The 26,884-nt window shown below is 37.3% G+C and overlaps 1 protein-coding gene across 1 annotated transcript in view; it reads right to left on the reverse strand.

The window, feature by feature from the left end:
- Positions 1–26,884, reverse strand: part of ARMC4 (armadillo repeat containing 4) — a 105,058-nt gene that overhangs the window by 30,867 nt on the left and 47,307 nt on the right. Inside the window, exon 16 of the mRNA XM_004692947.2 lies at positions 13,989–14,103. Within this exon, the coding sequence (XP_004693004.1) occupies positions 13,989–14,103 (115 nt within the window). The remainder of the gene's footprint in view (positions 1–13,988; positions 14,104–26,884) is intronic.

The raw sequence follows: 26,884 nt of genomic DNA on the forward strand, positions 1-26,884 counted from the left end.
TCTGTCTCTGGTGAAGCCTCTCACCGCCCCTGAGCCTCTGGCCTGTACCCCAGTTCTGTATGTACAAATAAATAAATCTTTAAAAAAAAAAAAAGAAAGAAAGATTTCTCAGGATTGCAGAGTTAGGGTTGGGGCTAAGATTGATGTTGGGAGCTTAGGGGCGGTTTCATTAGTTGAGATAAGAGGTGGCGATACTTTGAATGAAAGTGATGGTCAAAGCGTATCTGTGAGAATGGACTGGAAAGATGAGTGATGCCCACCATTCTGACTTGACTTATGGGTGCAAGTGTCAGAAAAGTGGGTGGGCTGTTGTTTCCCTGAATTGAAAAAGGTCATGTTTGGTATCAGAATACCTATGTTAAATGGAGCATCCATTAGACATTCATGTGGAGACATTTAAAAGTCAGTAGGATAGATGGGCATGGAGCTCAGGAAAGCAAACAAGACTTGAGGTCTATAGATTTGGAAGTCCTAACAACTGTCACTGGAATGATGGGTGTGAGGGAGACAAGAGAGTAGACTCTGGCTCATTGTTGCAAGTACAAGCAAAGTAGCTGACAAGAAATTCCAACTTCCCCTGGGACATGGCAGTGGATATTAACATCCATCAATTATGTGGGGCCATGGCTTTCTCAAATACTACAAATAAGCATCTTTTGAGTGACAACTACCTAGGAGCACTGGAGTACACACTTTGCATAAGTTACTTGTTAACCCTCACACTAACCCTCCAAAGTAGGTATTATTGTTTCCTTGTTAGATTTTAAAAACTAAGGTTGAAATATACTGCATCCCTCTTGAAGGCAAAGGTTAGGTTTCAGTCAACTTCAATCTTGTAGGCCATTAATCTAGCCATCTCTTGCCTATTCCTTCCACATCCTTCCATAACTGCCCCTGCCCTAAGGATAAAATCCTTAGAAAAAACTCCACACGGAGTTACAAGTCCTTTAATGTTTCTCTGTCTTGCCTTCCTGGCCTTCTCCCCCCTTTCCCGACCCCACCCATGTGGCCTAGCAGTGGCTCCCCGTGGGTGCTAATAATCAGAATCCTGGGACTCATTACTTGAGAATGTGATTCATTCTGGGGTGGGGCCTATAAAAATTTTGTGTTTTAAAAATCTCTCCTTGTAATTCTGAATTTCAGTCAGTATTAGGAACAGTGCTCATGCCTCAGTCTCTGAAGTTTCCTGTCCTCAAACATGCTGCTGACGCAAGCCTGTGCCCGAGCAAAGCCGCTTTATGTCTGCTTTCCCATTAGGGGATTCCTGAGAGTAGGACACGCTTCCACACACCACTGTACTTGGATTATTTTTCCACTTTCCCCTAAAATTCTACAATCAAACTTTTTAAGTAATACAAAGGAAATTATTGTATTTTCAACTGTCTTCTACATTCTCACTTTATTACTTTACCATACATCAGGATGTTCTCACATCAAATTATTAAGTTTTCATCTAATTGTACAATATGGAGGCATGCAGCTGTCCTCAGCAAACTATAGTTTATAAAGGGATGGACAATCAATAAAATGGGACTAAAATAAATCAGTAAGCATTAAAGTACTCTCTGAGGTACATGTAGTGGTAGTTGTCATAGTTAGTAGTAGCTCCATGAAAACTACTACTACTAATGAAGAAAACTTCAAGGACTTCTCTGAATATATGAAAGGAAAAGTGGTAAGCGGTGGAGTGAATCTGGAGCTGGCTTGATCCTGTGTCCACTCCGCAGTGCTGTGACCATGTGAATCCCAAGCACACACTCAGGCCCAGTGAGCCGAGACACATGCAGGTCCAAACGATGGTTTTTACGATTCCAGGAAACTTTGAAACGCTCACCCCAAAGATAAATGGGATGTGCCAATAACCAAACACTATTATCAATTACAAAATTAGAGAGCAACATTTTCTCTCAAGAAAATTACTGGCGCTTCAGACCTCTCCCTGTCTTACCCGCTGCTCCCCTGAGCAAGGTACTTCGTCAATCTGCCTGTTCTGCTCCCTGCTCTGTCTCTGGAGAATCCTCTCACCTCCTGGCACCTCTGGCCTGTACCCCAGTTCCATATGCATAAATAAATAAATCTTTAAAAAAAAAAAAAGAAAGAAAATCGAGGAATTCTGGGATGATGAATCTGCCTGTAATGCTGAGAACCTAGAATGGCAAAACATAAGACAGAAGGAACAACACACACCGCAGTACTAGGTGACAAGGTCTCAATACTGACCCCCAAATACCAGAAGCTCGGGACAAACTCCCACCACTACAAAGCCCAATGCTCAGAAACTGCCAGAGCCCAAGAGGACAAGGAAGGACGTGAAAGCCGGGAGGAGGGAGCCCAGACTGCCAGTTTGTTCTCACTGGAAAGCCTGGGCACAGCAGCAGAGGCTGGGAGGGGGTTTTCAGGCTCTGTTTAATGGAAGACCCAAATGCCGCCAGGTCTGATGGTGCCAGAGCATCCTGCGGGTCGAAGTCCTTTGAGTTTTTGGAAATGCAAGCTGGAGCCTCCTGCTAGGACAGAGTAGACGCTGCAGATAAATGACCAAGAGTTTCGTCTAAATTGAGCCCGAGATGGAAAATGGGGTGACGGGATGAGAAAGTCCAGATAACAAGGAGGAGGCACAAAGGAGCCCACACCTCCTCTCTGGGTGCAGCCAACTGTCCTTCCAAACTCTTGCAAACTCCTACTCAACCCTCAAAACGCTGACTCATTTTTTCCTAGCAGCTTAAACAGCGTCTCCACGAACTCTCCCCACCCCACACCCCAGCTTGTATTTATTGGTCACTCCCCACCCTTCACATTCTTGTAGATGGTTTTTCCAAAGTCTAGTTTCTCTTTGTGACATATTTGGGTGTCTCTCTCAGACAAGCTTTTGGAAAGAGTGCCTTGTATCTTATTTTTTCGAAATGAAATATTTAATTAGCTGCTCCTCAAAGGGTTTGTTCTCCATTTTTTAATCTACTTATACCACCTCCTTTCTGCACTTTGCCTTCTTAATGTTTTAGACTTAATTTCTTATCTTGACTGGTCTTATCCAATCATGGAAATCTCATTCTCCTTGCCACATTTGTTTAAGGGCAGGCTAGACATAGCCCAGTTACAGTTTGTGAATTCCCACATGATGTTTTCCAGGAATGTACTGGAAAAGTGATCCTATTTCATAATAACAAAGAATCATGGGTCACCCTGAGGATGACAGAACAGAAAACTGAAAATAGCCTTTGTCCTTGATATTTACTGACCGTAAAATCCTATTTGGCCACTTAAAACCAAATATGTCTGCTGCCATTTTTTTTTTAATGATATTGTAATTATTTTCTAAGGGATCCTCTCTCCATTACTATGTGAATTCTCCAAGAACAGGGACAGCTGGTCCTGTGTTTTGATCCTGACTTGAGATATGGTCTGTTGTTTGTCACTCAGTGGACTTTCAATAAATGTTTGAAAAGACAAAATCATAAGGGAACTGTGACTTTAAGGCCCTTAGCTACCACCACAAACACTCACTTAGCCATGTGAAAGGGGTGGAATTGGTAAGATGGAGCCACCATCATAGGCTGGTGACTTCTTACTCTCTTACTGCTCCTTCAGCAGTTACAGTGCCCCCAGCATGAGGGCTAAACTGCTAAAAAGATCCAAAGTGATCACATCTGCCTCTGCTGATCCAAGAACTTCCTAAGGTCCATGGTATGAGATTCAGGGAGCCAAAGTCTCAGTGAGCTCATGGGCCCAGCCCACCACGGCCTGGTAATGTCTCCAATCTGGGGGACAGTGAGAATGCAGACTCAAGCCGAAAGCTCTTCCAGGGTTTATTTGTTTTGAAGGTGAGCCTGCTTTCATTTTCTTTCTTTCCTTTTTTCATTTTAGGTTTCAAGATTTTAGACATATGACGTCTTGCTTCACATAGTTTCTATGGAAAGGGAGACAGTGTATTTGAGGATGGAAACACTAATTACTCTGCCAAAACCATCTTTAACGAATGCTGAACGACTGGGCAAATTCACTCCATTTTCCACCTTCTCACATATCTGAAAAAACTAGTCTCTGCCAGTTTCCCCGCTGGTACGATGTTGGTCATACACCATTCAAACTTTCACTTGTCAGAAATAACAATAACGACAGCACTGAACACAGTGACAACAGCTTAAGTATTTGCAATCCACACATGCCTTTCATATGCAGCATCTCCTTCAACAGCTCTGCCTACAGTAGCCAGGACATCCTCACATTATAAACCGGAAGGTTAGAGGTAATGAATCATTAGTGACAAAACTAAAAATCAACCTTCAATTTTCTGATCTCTCAGAAACTCAGAAGTCTCAGACAGACACTCTGATTTGTGTCTTTTCACTATACATGACTTACATCTGGAAGCACTATTATTTTTATCATACTAAACCTAGTTTATAAACCTACTGAGAACCTTCACAAAATAGAGATTTAATCACCCCAACAGAAACGAAGCAATTTTACCAGTGACATTTTCTAAGACAAACAAAAACAGTAAAATAAAAATAGAATATGAAGCAACTTTATTCTGCTGCTAAAGTAAAGCTTGGAATAGGAGAAGGTGTTAGGAGTGCAAATTAAACAAAATTAAGGTGAATACACAAATAAGAAAATATAAAGTAGCAAAATGTTTTTGGTTAAAATTCAACTAGTAGGAAAATATTAAGACATTATTTACAGATTAATGAATAAAACAGAAATCTGAATGTTTGGGTACAGAGCTATTAGGCTCATGGGCATGAAATTCTTTCTCTTGCTTCCAGCGAAAAGAGCTCACAGTTTCGTATGGAGTGAGCTGTCCACACTGCACATATGAGGCAAATGGAATGTGGCCGAAGACAAAAAATTTTGGCCAAACGTGCTATAAAAATATAACATTTTGTACCACCCAGAGACGATCGACATATAATATAGTATTTGAAAAAAAATATTTTTAAAAGCCCACTGAATAGAAAACATGTAAAAATGGCTGTGTTCACACTAGAATAGCATGTCAGAGCAACCAAAACCGAACAGGCAACTCTTGTCCTAAGAGTATATTCAGTAAATGAAATGCTTTTAAACTTCTAAATACAACTACATAGACTCAAGGAGAACAGACTGTTTGTGTGACTCTTTCACAATAAGATCCTTGTTCTGTTCCTAGTAGTTAACAAGTTCTACAGCTTTAAAATATAATAACCAAACAAATATGTGTATGAGAGAGAGCTGACTTGGAATTAACTTACACTTTTAAAGGCAGCTCTTCCAAAATCAAAATGAGAGCATCGGTTACTACTCTTTCTTTAGAACTGAAGGAAAAACAATGACCTCCTATAGTCCTTATTGTTTAAGATTTACATAGCCAAAAAAAGAAAAGCATTATGTTTGGAGAGCAAATTTTTTCAACTGACTGAATCACAGGTAAAATAAGATAAATGTAATGGCCCTGATTTTTTATGTTCCTAGACTAATTTAAGTTTATTTTGTATTATCACAGACAACTGTAATTTTTCCTATTCACTATGTCCTTTTATGATTCTGTAACAGTCTGTTAATAAAGAGGTCTAAATTGTGAGGCCCCATGATGTATCCTGAGACTTATGGAGTCAACTAAATGACACTCTTAGTTATTTATTTGAAAGAAGTCTATAACAAGTACAAGGTACCAAACATATGTTAAATCATATTATCATAAAATAGCGATCACTTGTAAATATATGTGTGCACACATAGATGCACATTTATGTATTTCTTTTATATATTAAAACTTTCCCTACTTATATTCATTAGCCCACATTTTGTGATGACTGAAACATTTGACTGATCATCTATGAAGATCCAACAAGATGGTTCTGAACAGTGTGGATCAGGCTAACAACACTTGAAACCATAGTTTTTATAGAAGAAAATAATAATTAAAGGAAAGACTGCAGTGCAAACAAACCAGGAAGTCACTAATTTATGAAGAGATTATTCTCCAAATTATTTGTTGGGTCTGCTCCAACCCAACTGGTAGTTAGTTTCCCAGTTTAGAAGGTGGAAGTCTAATTAACAATGAGCCTGTACATAACATCACACAAAGTATCCCTAATCCTTTTTTAATAGATTTTTTCCCCCTAAAGCTTAAAGCCAGCTAACTAGTCTTCCTCTTCTTATGCGATGTGTAACTTTAATTTTCATATTAAATGGTTTTCATAGGTCTCCTCTGTCCTTTACCAATGTTTCTCTTAAAACACACCCAGACTTTAAAGCAGAAGTCCAGATGTGGTCTGACCAGAAGTGAATGTAACAAGTTTCTTATCTCCTGTGATCTAGACACAGTACTGCTGCCGATGTCACTAACTGAATGAGCTATTTCACCAGTCAAATTATCCTACTTGTTCATACTAAGCTTTGAAGTCAGCTAAAATTTATTAGTTACCCCAGGGGTAACATTTTTAACATTCCCTAAACCCAGGTGTGTGCCACACCAATCAGAATGTCTGAGGGTGGCCGCCAGCTCCCATGAAGATCTCTAAGGAATTTCTAGGTGCATCGAAGTTTAGAGAGCACTGGGCTGAGACTTTATGCCAATTTGGGGCATTTCCTAGTTTTGTTCAATTAGCTGCATGGCATTGAGCTAACTACTTAGCTTCCATTTCCTCACTTGTTAAATAGAGCTAATAACACCATTTATACCTTAAAGCTTGTAAAGAGAAAACATTAAGGTCCCTTGTTTATTAGTGTTACTGTTTTCAAAATTATTTTGAGAATGTATTTTTTACCAATAGTTTGCACAACTGAATATCAACTTAATGAAAACCACTTGGTTTAGCGTCCACATACCATTCACTCTTGTAAATGTGTTCAATAACTCAGTAGCACAAATGCTTTACCACCTTTTCAATCTTGCCTCTAAAATCTAAAGAATGAGTTAGTAAAAGTACATTTGTGTCTGTTGTTCAGAATAAGTTATCTGTAATATATCATTAAAAAACCTCATTCATTCACACATTCATTCATTTGGCAAGTTACAGACCTCAGAAGCCAAAGATACTATTTTACATTGTGAAGCTCAAAAGAATTAAGATCTAGTTCACTGGTTTCCAGTCCATTTACACATTATAATCACCTGGGGTGATTTTTTTAGAAATATGAATGCGTAGAACTCAATTTTGATATACAGAAGAGAGGTGGAGTTCTTAAATATTAAACTCTGAAGATAATGTGTAGCCAGAGTAGAGAATAACCAATCTATATAATTGTCAAATTGTATTTGTGTTACTTTCACAATCATAGCATTAGTGTGAAACAACTCAAATTTTAAACATTTAGTTTAAAAATCAATAGAGGGGAGCACTTCTGGAGTGGAGATCCTTATTGTTAAGGACTTTCAACAAGAACAAAGACAAAAATCAATGTTTTTTGGTACTTTTGAGTTTAACAAAAATTTTGCAACAGGTGTATTTGTTCAAAATTAATGGCTAACGCTCCGTAGGAACAGTGAGCTTTGTTGTGTTTTATCTGTTCTCCCCTGTTCTGCAGTAGACTTGCAAAGCAGTGCCAGTATCTCAGGTGGCAGCAGTGCTAAAAGCTAAACTGACACTTTCAAAACCTACTACAAAGCCACAGTAATTAAAATAGTGTGGCACTGGCATAAAAATGGACAAGTAAAACAATGGGCTAGAATAGAGAACCAGAAATAAACCCTGGGTGTTTTGCCAAGTAATTTTTTGATCAGGCTGCAATGAATGTCAATGAAGAAAGGACAATCTTTCCAACATAGGAATTTATACCATAAACTGATTATCCATCCATATGCAAAAGAATGAAGATCCTTATCTTTAAAAAAAAAAAAGATTTATTTATTTATGCATACAGAACTGGGGTACAGGCCAGAGGTGCAGGGTCAGTGAGAGTATTCACAGAGACAGAGTCAGGAGCAGAACAGGCCGACTGAGGAAGTACACCGCTGAGGGGAGCAGCAGGCGGGTCAGGAGAGGGCTGCCACGCCATGTGGATCACCTCTGGGGTGGGTGGATATTGAACTCATGCTGAAGTGGCGTTAGCTTCTTAGTGCTGTGCTTTAACCCACTGTGCCACTAGGGAGGGCACTGAAGATCCTTATCTTATACCATATAAAACATGACTCAAAATGGATAAAGATCTAAATGGAATCCTTTAACTATAAAACTTTTAGAAGAAGAAAGAACCAAATGGACCATATAAGTTGTTATGTGCATACTGAGTTTAGGTCCAGAAAGGGGACTCCAGTCTAGTGCAGTTCTTGAAAACAGGAGTACAAGAGTATTTCTACACTCACAAGCAGAAGGGAAACACTGCTACTAGCTGTTGCCTCTGGCCACTCTAAAATGAAACTGAGTGCCTGGAGAGGTAGAGAGATACAATCTTCAAGTCAGAAATTGGGATCTCAGTCTGATGTCTGACTCAGTGATGTAGCTGAAGATGGGGAAAAAGTGCAGTGTGTGGCCCTGGAAGCTCTTGAGTGGGGTGGTTAGTACATGATTAATTTAATAAAAGATAACAGATAACAAACTAAACTAAAAGGTAAATGTTTTCATAGGAGATGCTTGTGGATACAGCTTTGCTCACACCTGTTTAGGACTTTTCCATTTTGTATCCTATACCTCAGTCACCACTTCCCAAACTACCAGCCTCCACTGTAGCCCCTTATGGAGTAGGGCCTGAGAAGCTTAAAATGGGAGAGCGGTAGCAGGAAGGCGCCAACCCAGGTGAAAGCAATAGACTTGACCTATGACTACTGGTCCTTCCAGATGTGATCTGAAGACAGGCTTTTTAACACCCTCACTTTTGTTTTGGCTCTTCATGTCTCAGCTTGAAAATTTGCCCTACAGAAAAAAAAAATGTTGTAATGTAATTTACTTCAGTCTTACAGAATTTTAAAAAGTGGAGGCCAGATGAAGAACATGTTGTTAACTATTATGGTGATAAAATGATAGCAGGCCCCCAAAAGGAGTTGCCTTTTGAAGAGATTTTTAGATTACTTGAACAACTGTAACCTCTTTGGTATACCGCTGAGGCCCAAACATTTAGCAAATCAAAGCTCAAAGCTGTGTTTATGGAAGTGTTCTTAGCATGACACTACACCTTATACAAGTCTCCTCCGGGTTCCCTCTGGCTTCCTGATTGGGCATGGCTCATTGGACAGCTGAAGTTAAACAGACGGTGATGTTGAATTCCTGTCCTGTTTGATCAGCTGTGTTCTGTCACACCTGTAGTCGGGAAGCCCGTCCACGCTCAGCGCTCAACATTCCTGGCTAAAATGTCAGGCATGTATTCCAAATTCACAGAAATTAACTTTTTCTCTTCTCTTTTGGGGAAACATTCTCAAATGTCTCTGACTGGTTTCTCTGTTTGGAGCAGATGCTTTGACCACTGGTTTTGAAATTACTAGAGATTTTCATCCTCCAAGATCAAAATTCAACTCTAGACATTATTGTCCAAATTAGTAGCAAAATTAAGTTTGAGATGGTGCCAAAGTCAAATGATCTCATTGATATATTAAGGGATGACAGATTGTTTAAATTTTCTTCCTACTTTTACAACTAACATATATATTGTATATTTATTATAAAATCAGAGTAACTTTCCTATCTAGTTCATAAGAACTAGTGAATATAAGTTAACGTGAGTTATGTGAAGTACACAAGAGAAGGCAATGAATATTTAAACTTTTATTTTTATAAAAAGATTTAAATGCAATTAATGAAAAGATATAGAATTAAGGAAACTACTTTAAGTACTATCTTACCACTCTCATAAGGAGAAATAGCCCAAGAAACCCAGTGATATTTTAAAAAACATGACTGTTATACATGTTGACAAAAGGCTTCTAAATAATGTAATGCAATACATTATTTCTGAATTTCGATATTTCTCAATATCTTACTGTTCGTGGAAAGAAAATTTGAGTTGACTTTGTACAAGTTTTCCTTTTTAAGATGGAAGAACTTAACACCTGGATTTGTGCCAGTTTCTGTGTGGCATTCCTTACATTGTAAGTTCTAGTATCAAAGACATGTTCAATAACTGTTATACACTAAAAATGTTTTTGATCATTCAGCTTGAAAGAAACAGCTACCACTTCCATTTACACATCTCTCGCACATTTCAAAAGGAATTGTTCATAGGCAAACAGACTTGCAACTCATGATTTCACTAAATAACATCACCACTGAGACCAAATCTTACCATCTCAGTCCTGATTAGAAATCTTAACTGGAAAACAGAAAAAAACAACAAACTTCCTAAGTCTAACAAAAGAAAGCAACTTAGTGGCACACTTTTTTTTTTTTTTTTTTTTTTTAAAGATTTATTTATTTGTGCATACAGAACTGGGGTACAGGCCAGAGGCTCAGGGATGGTGAGAGGCTTCACCAGAGACAGAGTGGGGAACAGAACAGGCAGATGGACCAAGTACACTGCTGAGAGGAGCAGCGGGCGGGTCAGGAGAGGTCTGCCTCGCCATGTGGTCACCTCCGGGGCAGGCGGGAATCGAACTCATGCGGAAGTGGCTTTAGATTCTCAGTGCTGTGCTTTAACCCGCTGCGCCACCAGGGAGGGCCAGTGGCACACTTTTAAGTAAAACAATTTTCAAAAATGCCATGAACCTTTTATAATTAGTTCACTTTCCTTCAACCTTCTGTTCTGAAAATTGAGTAGGTTTTAGCCACAGATGCTGATTTTCTCAAATACCTTTCACATTTTATATAAGACCATACCACAGATTCATATTTCACTCGATGATTTTCCAATCATATCCAAGAACAGATCACTTTAGGCTGGCAAAACATATCTTTCCCATGCCATACATTTTATTTATCACCGACCAATTATCAAAAGCTCTAATATCCTGACTTTTTCCAAAATGAGGGAAATTTTCCAGCTTTCTATTTGAGACCCTAGTGTACTGGTGACAATGTCAACACTTCTCACTACAAAATCCTACATTCCATTTGTTCCATGTATCTAACAATGCAAATGCAATGCTCACTTACATCGTGAGTCTTTGCCTATATTATCCCACCACTCATTACTGATGACTTCAATTCTGGTACTTTGATTCTAGCTTAGTCCAGTGATAGTAGCTTTAAATATTTCCCAGGAAGGAAAGATGCAATTTATTCACTAGAAATAATGTTGACATCTCACATTCTTAACAGATAGATCTAAAAATCAAATGTATATGCTGTTAACAACATAAAAAATGAATAACCTCTGCTTCTAGCTGTTGACCTTTCCCCCTCTACTGTCTTCAAACACACAGTGTACACCTAGGTTCCCCGGGCAGTCATGGCAGAGGCCCTGGGTAGTGAAACTTGTCTGAAAGCACAGCTTGTGCTCTCTCTTGCTGGTTTCTGCAGGGTGACTGTCAGTGCCATTCATCCAGACAAAGATGTTACTTATTTCAAGATGATGCCAAATTCTATGACTTAAGTTAATTCAAAACTAATTTGCAAAACCATCTTATGTGAAAAAAATGTGGAAATTCTAACAACGTAAAAGATGATCTTTCCTAGAAAGCTGAGTCATTAACTTACCTCAATGGGGGAGAAAGGGTGGAGGAGGAAGAATGGGCCAAAATATCTGGCAAGACCTCTTCTGGTTCCATTATTTTATTGCAAACTAAATGCCCAGCATATTCAAAAGCCACTGCCTGCCTCTCTTCTGCCTCAGAACTTATAACCTTATCAGAAAACAAATATAATTCACATAAAACAATAGGTGAATATACAAAATGTCACCACCGGAAACAGTAAATTGAAGATAGCCAATTGGAACAATTGGATGGATGGAGATGTAAAATAAGATTAAGTTTAAGATGACGTAAAATAAGAGCTGCTCATATAATTAACCTCTGTGACACAGACATTCTAGGTGTCTTTACCCATATTATTTCAGCTAATGCAAAGGTATTTGATTTTAAAATCATCATTTGATGTACCACCAAAAGCGAGAGAACACTGCCATGTTTTATTATCGAATGTTATTCTTTATTCATGATAAGTATCTCCAGCAACAAGGATGTTGAAATCTCTACATCTACAGAAAAAGCACTAAGTAAGCATTAAGTAAGAAATGGGGTTTTTAAAGAAGATAATGCCTTTTAGAAAAGAAGAGCTGAAAAACTTCACAAACTTTCTGTAAATTTTTATTATTTTTAATTTACTCAAACCTTTGGCCCTTAGTTCCTCCCCCCAACTCTTAGCTCCAGAAATCTTACTTCCTTATTGGCATCCACTCAGTTTTGTAAATATTTTGCTCTGTTGACTTATCAGTTATGCAAATGTCCATTGTGTAGATAAACCACATCTTTATCCAACCCTCCATCATAGGGCACTTATGTTCCAAGTCCTAGCCATTGTAAGTAACTCTGCAGCAAACATTGCAGGAACACAATTTTAGGGGATGTTGACTTCGTGTTCTTTGGCTAGATGCCAAGAAGCGACATTACTGGGTCTTAGGGTATTTCCATCTTTAGTTGAGATAAATCTAGATCACTTTCCAAATTGGCTGCTTCAGTTTATATTCCCCCCAACAGCAATAGGCTCCTCTCCCCTGCATCCTCTCCACCACTTGATGGTGATCTTTTCAGTAGTTTCCTCTTTTGTGGGAATGAGATGATATCGATAGGCTTATCCTGCATCTCCCTTATTAAAAGTGAAAGCCATGTATCTACTGGCCTGATATCTTCCTTGGTCAATAATCTGTTGAGATCTACTGCCTGCTTATTAATTGGATTGATTTTTTAAATTGCTAAAATGAGTTTGTTTGTTTGTTTTATATAACCTGGATATTAACCTCTTGATAATTGCATCATGTAGAACTATGAGATGGAGACCTCAGGCCAGCTCCTCCTCAGTCAAATCACCTTGCACAGTCTGGTGCCAGCCTCAGCTTCAGGGTACAGCTGAGAAATATGTCAGCACTGGCCAAGGCCTAAGGTGGAAACAGGATCACAAGCTGGGAATGGCTCGCTGTGCTTTTCAATATGGATCTTTGCCCTGGGGTGCTCGACGCTGTTACTGGGATCCAGGAGAGAGAGCCCACACTGGGCTGCCTTGGTCTTGTTCTGGGTAGGGTTAAGGCAGGTATTTCAAATAGCACAGCTTTAAAGATGCTGCAAATAATAGCATCTTGGTGACAAGCACAGCTCATCTTATCTGAGTGTCCCCACTCTCCAGCTGTTCTAGATGAGGAGACTTAGGCTTGAGCCAAGAGTCTTCACTTTGTACCTTTCCTACGAGCGTTGTCTGGCAGTGTGCCCTCTTCTGCACAACAGCTCTGTGCACACCCCTCTCCAGCACAGCCTGGGTCTCCACAGTGTGCGTGCCCCTGAACTCACAGCACAGGCAATCTGCACAGAGGCCGCCCCTCCCCCTGCGCACTGTGGCACTACCCTCTGCCAGCTTAAACGGCAGCTTGATCAATTTCTCCAACCCCTTCCTGCTGCACCGCTATTCCTAGTGTTATCTACTCATCTTTCAGGGGTTGTTGACTTTGTTCTGTAGTAATTTGGTTTTGAATCTTTGGAAGAGGCAAGCCCCAGGCCTGCACTCTGCTGCTCTCCTGCCAGGCCCTCCTATAAATTTTTATCCAGTGTTTATTGACCGATAAGGAAAGTGAGATTTATGAAAGTATGTGACTTTTCAAGGTAACAAAGAACTTGGTGTTCTTTCACTGTCCTCTTAGAACTCTAAATAAGATTGAAACCATCAGGTGTTTCTGACAGTAGCAGGTAAATGGAGACAGTTTTATCACCCAAGAGATAAGAACAGTCAACGTCACCTCCTCTTGATTCACCTCAGGTAAAACCAGGGAGCAGCACTGCTCGCAGATGATTTTGGCGCAAATGCTCAGCGCTATTTGTCATCCGATAAATCTGACCAAAAGTCGGTCAAAAGCTGTCAGTGACTTGTGGTGACATTATTCATTCTAGCATGACAGACTCAAGAATGAATTGATTTGTAGCCTTTTGTTACCTTTGCATTTTCAATACAGGGACAGAGGGCCCACGCTGCGCTGGCCTTCACGTCGGGGTGAGGGTTTTTCAGCAAGGACCACAACAAGCGAACTCCATCCAAGCGGTCAATGATCCTAGGGTGAAAACCAAAACAGTGAGGATGAAAATTTGTTTAGTCTAGTCACAAAACCTGACTCATTTTTTTCTTCTTGTGATTATGTTTGGATGTCTCTTGAGTCATAATTGACTTATGACACCGGTTTTAGCTGTAGAACTTAATAATTTGATATTTGTATATTGCAGCTGTCACATGAAGAGGTGATGTTATTGTTTGTGCTTTATTTTACAGAATGTTTTTTTTAACAACAGCAGGGACATAACATGCTGTTCAGTCGTCAGCTCTCTGATCTCAGTTTTAGATCCATGGCACCAAAAGCAGGTTCCATGATAATTACAATTCACATAAACTTAAAATCAAGCCGTGTAATTTTTTAATTAGCTGTACACAGACTGTTACCTAGAAGTAAAAATACTGGTTCCTTTCATATAGTAACATCTAAATATTTTCCAAAACAAATATTTATGCCTCCAAAGTATGCAGTTACTTTTTTTATTTGGTCTATGTTTAATTGACTTACCTTGCAGTATGACATATTTTCAACCCCTCCAGTTCTAATCTAACATTAGGAATCAAAATCATTACACTACAGTGCATCCTTTGTTAGGCATGAATAATACGTAACTTGTTTTCCATGTGTTCCCTTTCCAGCAAAACTAACATTGCAGATTATAATTACTTAAACACACTGTAATCAAAATATCTTCATGACTAGCTGAAAATGAATTATCATCAGAGTCATCTCCACACCATCTGTCTTCTGTTGATACATCCCTCAGTCCAGGAAGCGTGACCTCTTATTAAGATCCACATAGTACTTGTCTTGGAGAAGAAGGTCAAAAAGGTTGATATGCTTTACAAACATTGTTCAGAAAGACAAATTAAACTCACAGCACATGAAAAATGATAAAGTACATAAATATGTCTTTGATTTTTTTTAATCTCAAGTTGTGCTAAACACTTATAGTGTTTGGGCACAGATAATATGCTAACTTAATATGCCATGATAAAGTACATAAACATGTCTTTGATTTTTTTAATCTCAACTTGAGCTAAATACTTGTAGTGCTTGGGCACAGATAATATGCCAATTTAATATGCCTTTCAAATTCAAAACATCTACATGTCTTGGTTAGTTAAGATGAACTGGACAGGGGGAACAAAAGGTATTTTCCAAAGGTTTCCAAGAAAGACATCAGTTTTGCAAAACCCAATAAAGGTCTGTATTACATTTGTAATGTAAATAGTACATAGGAGGTACAAACTCTCTTTAACTAGTAAGGGAAAAAGTGCATTGAGAGAGTATGTTAGCCTAACTAAATAGCTTTACAGACCTAAATCTTTGTCAGTATCTTGCTAACAGTAAAGAGAGTTTTACTTCCCAATTTATGGAATCTGTAAAGAAATACCCTGAACACTTCATCATGGAGACGTGACACACTTAAAAAAAAAACTTTTGCATATACCACTAAAAACATAATTAAAGCTGGGTCTCTATTTTTTCAGATGCAGTTTCTTAATGGACAGTACATCTGTCTTTACCCTCTGCAAATATTACAGCAAAATTTACATTACTGAGATATTTGATAATATAGTGCTGGACATAACTTGTCATTAGAGTGCAAGTTGTTTAGAGGCCACTCATTTCCAGATATTTAAAAAAATAAGTCAATGTAGGCTACCCCTCTCCACAAAATTTCATAACTAGATAAAAATTCATATAATTTTAAAACTAGATCTACTTCCCACAACCCTTCCCTCAAACCCAGGCAGTTCACCAATTGCTTGCTTACAACAGATGAGGACTGTGACCTCATTACTGACTCTTAAAAGACACAGCAATTCCACTACTAGGTAAAAAAAACAGTAATGCAAAAGGACACCTGCACCCCTATGTTTATTGCTGCTCTATTTACAATAGAGAAGATGTGGAATCAACCCAAATGCCCCAAAATAGATGCCTGGATGAAGAAGATGTGGTACATATACATGGTGGAATATTACTCAGCAATCAAAAAAGATAAAAACTCATGCCATTTGCAGCAACATGGACGGAGTTGTAATAAAGTAAAAACAAACATCAACAACTATAAACTAGAGACATTTTAGTTGGGGAGGAGAGGGAAACAGGATCAAAATGGGAGAGGGACAAGAGCACAAAGGACTATGATGATGGCACATGGGTGATGTGGTGGTGGGAAGTCCACGGGGATTACAACTGAGGTGAAAAAAATGTACAAAATTAAGAATAATGTAACATATATATATATATATATATATAATAAATTTGAAAAAGTAAAATAGACATGAAAAAATAAAAAGACACAGCACAATATAGAATCATAACCTTTGGTGAGGAAACATTATCAAAAAACACTTGCAAACACAGGAACTCACAAAGTCAGGGTCACAAGCTTCAGGGTTTAACTTTGTCTCTTCCACCTCCATCAGCCTCTATATCTAGCCATTTATAGTGCATCCCCATCCTTATCTATGATTTTATTTCCATGGTTTCAATTAGCTGTGACCAAACACAGTCCAAAAACTATGTACCAGCAGGTATTTGGGGAGAGAAATCACATTCACATATTTTAAATTTTTAATTACTATCCCATTTTCGCATTAGTTACTGTCACAAATCTCTTAGTGCCTAGTTCACAAATGAAACCTGCTCACAGGTGCGGATGCACAGGGGAAACATACAGGCACGACTTAAGCCATTGCATTTTGCAGACACTGTTTTCTTATGAACCCAGAGGTTTATGGCAACTCTGGACAGAGCCAGTCTGGGGCCATCATTTTTCCAACAGCAGGTGCTCACTTTGGGTTTCTGGGTTACATTTTGGTAATTCTCAAAATATTTCTAACTTTTGTCCATCTTTTAAATCTTTGTTATGGTGATTTGCAATCAGTGCAAATGTTAAATCTGTGATGTTACTACTGTGATTTGCAATCAGTGCAAATGTTAAATCTGTGATGTTACTACTGTAACTGTTTTCGGGGTGCCTCCAGCCACACCTGTATAAGACAGTGAACTGAACTGGTAAATGCATGCATTCTGATTGCCCCACCCTAAAAAACAGCCTCTAAGTTAAAGTAAATGGGAGAGCCACGAGTATCTTGCTTGAAATCCAAAGCTAGAAATGATTAAGATGTTCTAAATGCACATTCAAAGATGTAACTGAAATCTATAGGTATTGAAACTAAGCTGGCAATTCAATACAAATGGAAGCCAAATGCAGGTTGGAAGTAAATGATTACTCCTGCAAGGCCTAGTAGAAAAGAATTCTACGTTTCTTCTAATGTGCTCAGAGTATGTACGTACCTGTTGCTATGTGTTATTTTAAGGAGGTTATAGAAGTCTGAATTTAAAGGAAAGCTGTGAGTGTGACAACCTCTTCCTTGATCTCAGTAAAATAGGAGGGACATCTATCCTTTCATAGTTGTCTAAACAACATAGCTAGAATAGCTCTAGAATGTTCATTCATACAGCAACTATTAAAAATGCTCATCACATGCCAAGTTAATTGTCGAGGCAATTACTTAAAAATTGTCAAGGTTTTCCTCATGAGGATGTGGCCAACAGAAATCCACATCCTCATGGGGGTTAATATTCTTTTGGGGAGAGATGAAATGAAAGATCAATCGATTATTTTGCAAGAAATGCTGATAAATGACTAAAGAAGGAGCAGAAAGGGTGGCAAGTGGAGGTGCAGACAGAAAGTTCCAACGAAACAGTGACATGTGAGCAACATTGTTGGGGAGTAAGGAACCACCCACGAGCCAAGGGAAGGGCACGCCAGCACCAGTGTAGCACTCTGCATAAAGAATTAGTTGCAGCCCTCCCTGGTGGCACAGCCGGTTGAAGCACAGCACTAAGAAGCTAAAGCCACCTCCCCACCTGCTCCGGAAGTGACCCGGTGGTGCGGCAGACCTCTCCTGACCCTGCCCTGCTGCTCCCCTCAGCAGTGTACTTAGTCGATCTGCCTGTCCTGCTCCCCACTCTGTCTCTGATGAATCGCCTCACTGCCCCCTGCTCCTCTGGCCTGTACCCCAGTTCTGTATTCACAAATAAATAAATCTTTATTAATAAAAAAAGGAAAAGAACTAGTTGCTATAATGAGCCCAAAATGAAGGATACTCAGTCAGTGCTACGCCCATAGGGAACATGAATTCCAAGAGTTTTATTATACAAGAGAATACAGAAGCAAAGTGTATGATGTGTTGGTTATCCTTTCTTTCCTCTGTGGAAAAAAAGTGCACATGAATTAGATGAGTGCATTAACGACAGCTGAGCAGCGGTTCACGCCGAACAAAATGCACCAATATGCATGTTAATATTTACGATCCCCACAATCATAAGACATGCATTCCACTACGCATCAACTATGTAGAGACGGGCAGTCTCTAAACAAACATGCACACTCACAATATTAAGGAGTTGTTTGCTATATGACATTTTACAATCTTCCCTTTTAGTTCAATAATATTTAACAGAGTTTCCTTTCTGTCAATGAATGCAAAGAACAGGGACAATCCCATGTTTCAATGGCTAGATCATATTGTGTTGATGCACCATAAGATACATGTGGATCCTTTGTGATAGAAATTGGCATCTCTCTAGTTATATACAACAATGGAATTTAAAAAATAACATTTCAAAGTCCTTTTTGCAACCTTTCCAATACACAAATCCTGAGAAATAAAATTGCTTAGAAAGAATTTTATAATTTAAAATTTTAATGCATATCAACAAACTGTTTTCACATTATGTCAATTTTATTCCCAGAAATAGATCATGATTTTACCAGTACCTGCATTGGCTACAGTCTTAATTTTCTATTAAGTGCAAAAGAATGTATTTTGTCTTAATTTTTTTCTACCTCCTCATTATGGAAAATTTTAAGCAAACGTAAGGTTTTTTTAAAATGCTTAAGTCAACACCAAGTAGACAGAACTTTCAAAATTTAGCATATTTGTATCATCTGTCAATATGTGTGTTCATTTTTTTCTAACACATTTGCAAGTAGGATGAAGATGTCACAACAAATTCTAACTACAAATTTTTAACTTGCATCTTTTAGAAATAAGCACTTTCTCACTATTATTGTACCTGTATTGCATTCAAGGGAGCTAAAATTCATTATTATTCAGCTTATATTCAAGTATTCCCAAATGTTTTTTAAAAGCAAGCAAAACTTGGATAAAAAAAATCACATTCTATTACTTTTTATGTCTTTCATCTTATTTAGTCTAGAGGTTACCCTGCTTGTTTGGCACTCATACTTCTAGAAAAGATTAGGCTTGTTGTCTTACAGAAAGTTGTACAATTTGGATTTGTCTGATGGTTTTCCTCAAGGTGTCATTTCACTTTTCCCTCTATTCTCTGTATTTCTATGAGCAGAAATTTAGAACTAAAATCTAAGTATGATTCCAGTTACATATTTCTGTAAAAATACATCTTAGGTGACACTAGGTACACCTTACTTTGCAACACATTGAGAAACTCACAAAGCAGCTGTCCGCTGTCACCAGTGCCAAGCTTGGTCTTTTCAATACACTGGAGATCACCAGATCGCTCCACTTTTCAGATGGATTTTTCCATATTGTTGAATAGTAATTTTAGGGGTCATATTTTGTTCCCTGAGAATTTCCTCTCCCAACAATCTTTTTCTACTTTACATTTTTTAGCATGCATTAATTATTCTTGCCTAAAAATTATTTTATTGGGAGCTACAGAGATTTATTGGGAGTTACAGTGATTTATTAGCTGACATTCTTCTATAAAGAAGAGCTTCCTTTCATTAACTGGGGTATAGTCACAGTCCCTCCAAAAAGGCAGAAAAATTAATGTTTAATCCTTTCCATTTACCAATTTGTTGAATAGAGAGTTATCATAATAGAGTTATCACCTCCAATGAAAGCTGAGATTTTTCTCCCCTCTTTTTTTAATTATATGAGATTAATCCATTATTTCCTGTATGATTTTGAGCAAGTTACACTTAGAACAGTTTACCCCAAGTTAATAAAACTTCAACATTTCTCCTGGTCTCTTATGACTTCTTTGCTTATACTTAAATCATTTCATTACCTGAATGTTCTATACGAGATAAGCAGGGACCCAGCTTTTCTCTGTTCACGGATTATTCCTAAATCTTGACAGGTAGTTAGACAAATACTTGGTACTATTTTATTTCATTCACCGTGCATACCTATACCATCACCGTGCATACCTATACCATTGTGTTTATTTTTTTTTATTTTTTTTTTTTTTAAAGATTTATTTACTCATACAGAACTGGGGTACAGGCCAGAGATGAGGAGGGTGAGAGGATTCACCAGACACAGAGTGGGGAGCAGAACAGGCAGATCGATGAAGTACACTGCTGAGGGGAGCAGCGGGCGGGTCAGGAGAGGTCTGCCACGCCATGTGGTCACCTCCGGGGCAGGTGGGGCTCGAACTCATGCGGAAGCGGCTTTAGCTTCTTAGTGTTGTGCTTTAACCCGCTGCGCCACCAGGGAGGGCCACCATTGTGTTTATTTTTAATGGTACATGTATGCATTCTAATGAATGAGCAATAATATGCCAAGTGATTCTCTCTAATGACATAATTTGTTGTTTCCTGATTCAGAAGCATTTCTATAAATTGACTATAAATGTTCACTTTTCAAAAATGTGTATAACTTGATTCAGAACAAAGAAAATGTACACAACTAGTGACATAAAAACTTTTTAAAAGAACCAAGTGGATATGCTAGATTTGAAACCTACAATAGTGATAAATGAAAAACTTAATAGATGGGGCTTAACAGAAAGCTGAACACATCAAGAAAAGGAATCTGTAAACTTCAAGTAAAAAGAGAAAACAAATTTTTAAAAAATTCAGTTTTCAAATTTCAGTATCTATGAAGTATTACTCCAAAATGTGAGATTTTATTAAGTTGTAAATATAAATGAAGTGGGGTGTTATTATACATGGAGTTGGCATTCCAGAAAGAAGAGATAATGAAATCAAAGAATATTTGTGAAGATAATGACTGAGGCCTTTTCAAAATTATTGGAAGTCATAAACCACAGATTCTAGGCGCTCAGTGAACTTTACATGGAATAAATATATAGAGAACCACATTTAGGCATATCACAGTCAAATGGTTGAAACCCAAAAGAGCAGAACTTAAAAACAGGTAAGGGAAAAATGCATATTATGTATAGGAAAGTAAAATACAAATTAAAATTGATTTTTCACAAGAAACAATAAAGGGCATAAAATAGTAGGATGGCATTTATAAAAGGTTTATAGAAAAATAACTTAAACTGTACTTCTAAATGCAATGAAAATGTCCCTTAAAAAAGGAGGGCCCTCCCTGGTGGTGCAGTGGGTTAAAGCACAACACTATGAAGCTAAAGCTGCTTCAACATGAGTTCTATCCCTGGGTCTGGAAGTGATCCACATAGCGCAGCAGACCTCTCCTGGCCCATCCACTGCTCCCCTCAGCAGGGTACTTTGTCATTTAGCCTGTTCTGCTCCCCACTCTGTCTCTGGTGAATCTTCTCACTACCCCTGCACCTCTGGCTTGTACCACAGTTCTGTATGCATAAATAAATAAATCTTAAAAAAAAAAAAAAAAGATGGTTAAAAGCCCCTTCTCCATACTTCCTGAAAAATCCAACCCTAAAGTCATTAAGTGGAATGGAACAATGTAGGCATTCATAGTAGGAAGTAGGATTTCCTTAGTGGCCTAGTGTGGGGTGTCAGGTCCCAAGAAGGAAGAGGGGGGTATCTCAAAGTGTTGGGGAAAGTGGGTGCAATGTAGCTGATCCTAAAGAAAGCAATGAGACCATCATCTGATGGTACAATTCAATGTGGGGTGATGGAACCCTAACTGTTTACTGTTAACATAATTCTATATGTAAAAAAAATCCTATGAAAACTATAAAAATGTTTTAGAAGGAATAAAATTAGCTTGATTGTAAGAATATATGTATAGGTATAGATGGATACACAACCATAGTAAAAAATGAATTCTGTGTGCTTATGACAACTGAAAATAAATTAAAAATACTAACCCAATCACATAAATACATACCTAGAAAAAATACAGCAAATGCTACCAGACTTCTACACTGGTGGTTACTAACTATTGCTGAGAAAGATCAAAGTAAATAAATGAGATACATGCCATATTTATAAACTGGCAGTTACAGTATCATCAAGATTTCCATTCCCCCTACATGGATCTACATAGATCTTAGATCTGTAACAATATTTATTAAAATGCCACAGAGCTTTTAAAAATATTTAGACAAGAGTAATTTTAAAATGTATATAAAATGCAAAATATCTAGAACAAATCAAAGCATCTTGAAACTTATGCTATAAATAGACCCACTTACATATAAGTGAACGGCAACAAAGGGTAGAGGAATATTTCTTTTAATAACTATTATTGAATTGCATATAAATCTAAGAGTGGATTTATACCCAGAATATGCAAAGGACATTTTCAAAGAAAGAAACGATGAAAATCTAATTAATCTGACAAATCCATAAACTGACAGGTATACATGTGAGCATAAGCACATGGAAAATTACTCAAAATCATTAGTTATCAAAGAAATACAAATAAAATATAAAAGGGCAAACCATTTTATCCTGTAAGAAAAGGAGAAAATTAAAAAACAAAACACTGACACCACCACATGTTGTAACTGACAGAAATGTAGAGCTATATATTCACTTTTATATACTATTTGGAAGTTTATGATAAAGTTAAAGTTTTATCCTGTGATTCAGAAATTCCATTCTTAGAACATACAAACCTAATCCATAGTGATGGAAATCACAAAGTAGTTGCTTAGGGAAAGGGTGAAGGCTAATCAGAAAATAGCATGAGTGAACTTTCTTGGGTGGAGGAAATATTTTATAGCTGAGTGGTGGTTATGTGTGTGTACATCACTGCTAAAATGCATGGAACTGAGTAATTATTAACCTGAAATCTTGAGTGAGTAACAACAATGAAAACCAAAACAAGCCATATTAGATGCTTCCATTTGCTTCCAATATATATTAAAAATATATTTGGGCCCTCCCTGGTGGCGCAGCGGGTTAAAGCACTGCACTGAGAAGCTAAAGCCACTTCCACATGAGTTCGATTCCCGCCTGCCCAGGAGGTGACCACATGGCGTGGCAGACCTCTCCTGACCCGCCCGCTGCTCCCCTCAGCAGTGTACTTCATCATCTGCCTGTTCTGCTCCCCACTGTCTCTGGTGAATCCTCTCACCGCCCCTGAGCCTCTGGCCTGTACCCCAGTTCTGTATGTACAAATAAATAAATCTTTAAAAAATATATATATATTTGATAGGGATGCAATCTCAAGTATAAAACTATGAAAACAAAGCATGGTGAAGGTTACCACGAAAGGTAAAAGAAAGGCTATTTCCAGAGTGGAGACAGGGAGCCTACTAGGCTATGATTACGAGGAACAAGCAGGGAGACTATCCTTCTTAATGCATAGGTGACAGTTACATGAGTCTTCTCTTTCCAATAATTTACTAATGCGTACTTTTACATTACGCACTTTTCTTTATGTGTATTATTATAGTTCAGAAATTACAATTTTAACAACTATGTTTCGATTTCATCATAAACACATACATTCACCCACAGGAAAAAGTACTGAATGGTCCATTTGTTCAGTATTGAGCTTAGCACACATCACAACTGGCTGGATGAGAAATATAATGAGGAGAAAAAAACTCACATAATCCTCAACTTAAAAATCCATGAGAAAACTAAGATTCAGTAGATTAAATGATTTACATAATTATGTTTCATTTGGCATTTTGGTATCTCAGTTAAATCTGTATGTTTTAAAACATATGCAGATGTATAATGAATAAGTAAAAAGGAAATTCGAAAGGAATGAAACTGTTCTTACTGACACAAACATGCAAAACATACATTCTATTTTGTGTCTTTCATGAACCCTGAAAAGTCAGAAAAACTAGCTCTATGGCAGAAGAAATATCTGGGCAGCCACAAAGAGATTAAATCTCTTCGGCATACAAACAAGCATAGCTCTACTTTTTCCCTCTTTTCAGAAAGAACAAATAAACACAAAGTAACCATTAAGGGGGAAAAAAACCTATGTAAATGCAACATATTGTGTTTAAACCACAGAAGACAGGAAATTTAGAGTTACAGATTCCATGGCAAGTTTTTAATTCTATCCTTGTGTATATGTTTTATTAAAAAGTCTTTCATTACGTGATTACATAACACTAGACCACATAACAATCAGTTCAGGAAATGTTTATTTTACAATGTGTAGAAAGAAAATATTTTACAGGATAAATTGTAAGAAATTAGTACATTGTTTAGGTAAATTGTTACATAAAATTTCTTAGAATCCTGGGCATTCACAAAACGTTAATATTAGTGCCTCTTTTTGATCATCTTCTAAAGAACATGAAAGTTAACTCTTCAAGCAGACACTTATATTTGAAAGCTGGCCTTTATATTTGAATGTTACTTTGAAGTATTAACAACTTAGGACAGCAGGATGCTAGCCTATTTTGTTCATGTATTCCGGGAATTTTGCACAGAAGAACAATAGAGATTGAAAGAAATCATTACAAGAAATAGCACTTGGAATATCAAAAGGCACTACTCAAATGATTAGTAACATGTAAGGACCAGATAAAAGAACACTTATAAGAAGCAAATATTACATGAAAGACAGACAGAGATGGCACACTAATAGTAAGAGATTTTTAACGCACTATTTTCAGTATAAGACAAATCAAGAGCATAAAAAACAATAGAGACTGAAGACCTAGGTAACATTAAAAGTAGATGTAGGTACATACATCAATCTCTACACTCTTCTGACAGGGAATACATCTTCATTCAAAACTTCACAAAAAATTGTCTTTATATTAGTTGATAAAGCAAACAAAAATAATGTTCGTAACATAGGAATAAAATAACCAACAGGTTCTGACTAAAATGCAATACAGGAAGAAAGATCTAACAACAACAAAAACCCGGATTCTTCCTAGTGGAATTAAAGGTTTCCTCTAAACAACTCCTGCACTAACACATACTGAATTCAGGAATTCCTAAAAAATCAGAATGCAAACACTTTGCATCAGATTCTATAAGGAATATTTAAAAGAGCGTCAAAGGAAAACTCACAAAACAAACTACTTTATTATTTTTAAAAATAAAACAAACGGGGTCCTCCCTGGTAACACTGGGATTAAAGTCTCTGCTATCAAGCTATCAGCAGCCACTGCAGCACAAGTTTGATCCCCAACCAGGGAGCTCTACCACATGGCGCGGCAGAACTCTCCTGTTTGCCTGCTGCTCCCTCAGCAGTGTAATGCAGTGGACCCCTCTGTTCTGCTCCCCACTCTGTTTCTGGTTAATCCCTTCACCCTCAGCACCTCTGGACTACACCCCAGTTATTGTATGCATAAATAAATAAAATCTTAAAAATAAAATGACTTTCCAGTTAAAAATATTAGAAAAATGCCTATAACATATGCTAAAAGAAATCAATAAGGAATTAATAAACACAGAAGATATTTATGAAGCAGAAAATAAAAAAGCAAAACACTTTGTTCATAATTTTTACAAAAAAATAAGTCAAAATAAACTATGAGATACTGTCAGAGGAAAAAAAAACAGGAGAAAGCTCACATACACAAAAATTTAAAATGGCAATGGATAAATAACCATTGATAAAAGCAAAATTTCAAAATCATAAGGCATGATTTTGTAAACTACCATTCAAATAAATTTGATAAACTAAATGAAAATTTTATAAGAAAATGTAGATTGCCAGTATAAAAAGTATTCTACAGAAGAACTAAGGAAAAACAAAAAATCAAAACAAAAAGTCATAGTAGACTTGTAGATTTGCAGTTTAGACTTGTATCAATACTTTAAAGTTCAGGGGATTTCATTGTTCAATAAATTATTCCAGAGTATTACAATGAAAAACAATTCTTTTAATTCCTTTTTAAAGCAGGAGGTACAGTATTTTTCCTACATTGATGAAATAAAATATTTAAACAACAAAAAAATGACACAACAGACTACCATGAATATCATTTAAAAATATTAAATAAGATTAACAACTTGACTCCTACAACACACTTAGAAAAAGTGTATCATGACCAAATGAAACTTATTCCATGAATACAAGCCTGATGTTATGTTTGGAAGCTCATTAATATCATTTATTATATTGAAAGACAGAAAAATCATAAAGCAGAATATGGAGTATTTACTCCATAAATGTTTAAAATTGTTTGACAATACTTCATTTTGGATTTTAAAAACAAAAACACTTTAAAATCAAATGATGGGTCAGAAAACTAGTGTTAGTAAGGAAGAAATCAAGATATTTTTAAAATGTGCAATATATATACATGCTTTCATCCTTAGACATTGCTTTACTTAACAAAGAATCATTCTGTACATAGAGGAATTTCCACTAATGTCAGAAATAGGCAGAGGCCCACCATCATATCTAATAATGCACTAAACAATTAACTGATAAATTCAGACAAGATAAAATCAATTTAAACAATAAGAATTTATGAAGAAGAAAAAAATTGGAAAATCCTGGAGCAGAAATCAATTAAGTTTTCTATAAAGGGCCAGATAGTCAAGAACATAATCTTTGTGGGTCATTAGGTCTCTGTTGCGATTACTATACTCTGCCAATGGAGCTTAGCAGCCAATGACAATATGTGAACGAACAAATCCAACTATGCTCTAATAAAA

This window comes from Condylura cristata, unplaced genomic scaffold (genome assembly GCF_000260355.1).
Source record: "Condylura cristata isolate star-nosed mole 26May11 unplaced genomic scaffold, ConCri1.0 scaffold00035, whole genome shotgun sequence".
NCBI classification, from domain to species: Eukaryota; Metazoa; Chordata; class Mammalia; order Eulipotyphla; family Talpidae; genus Condylura; species Condylura cristata.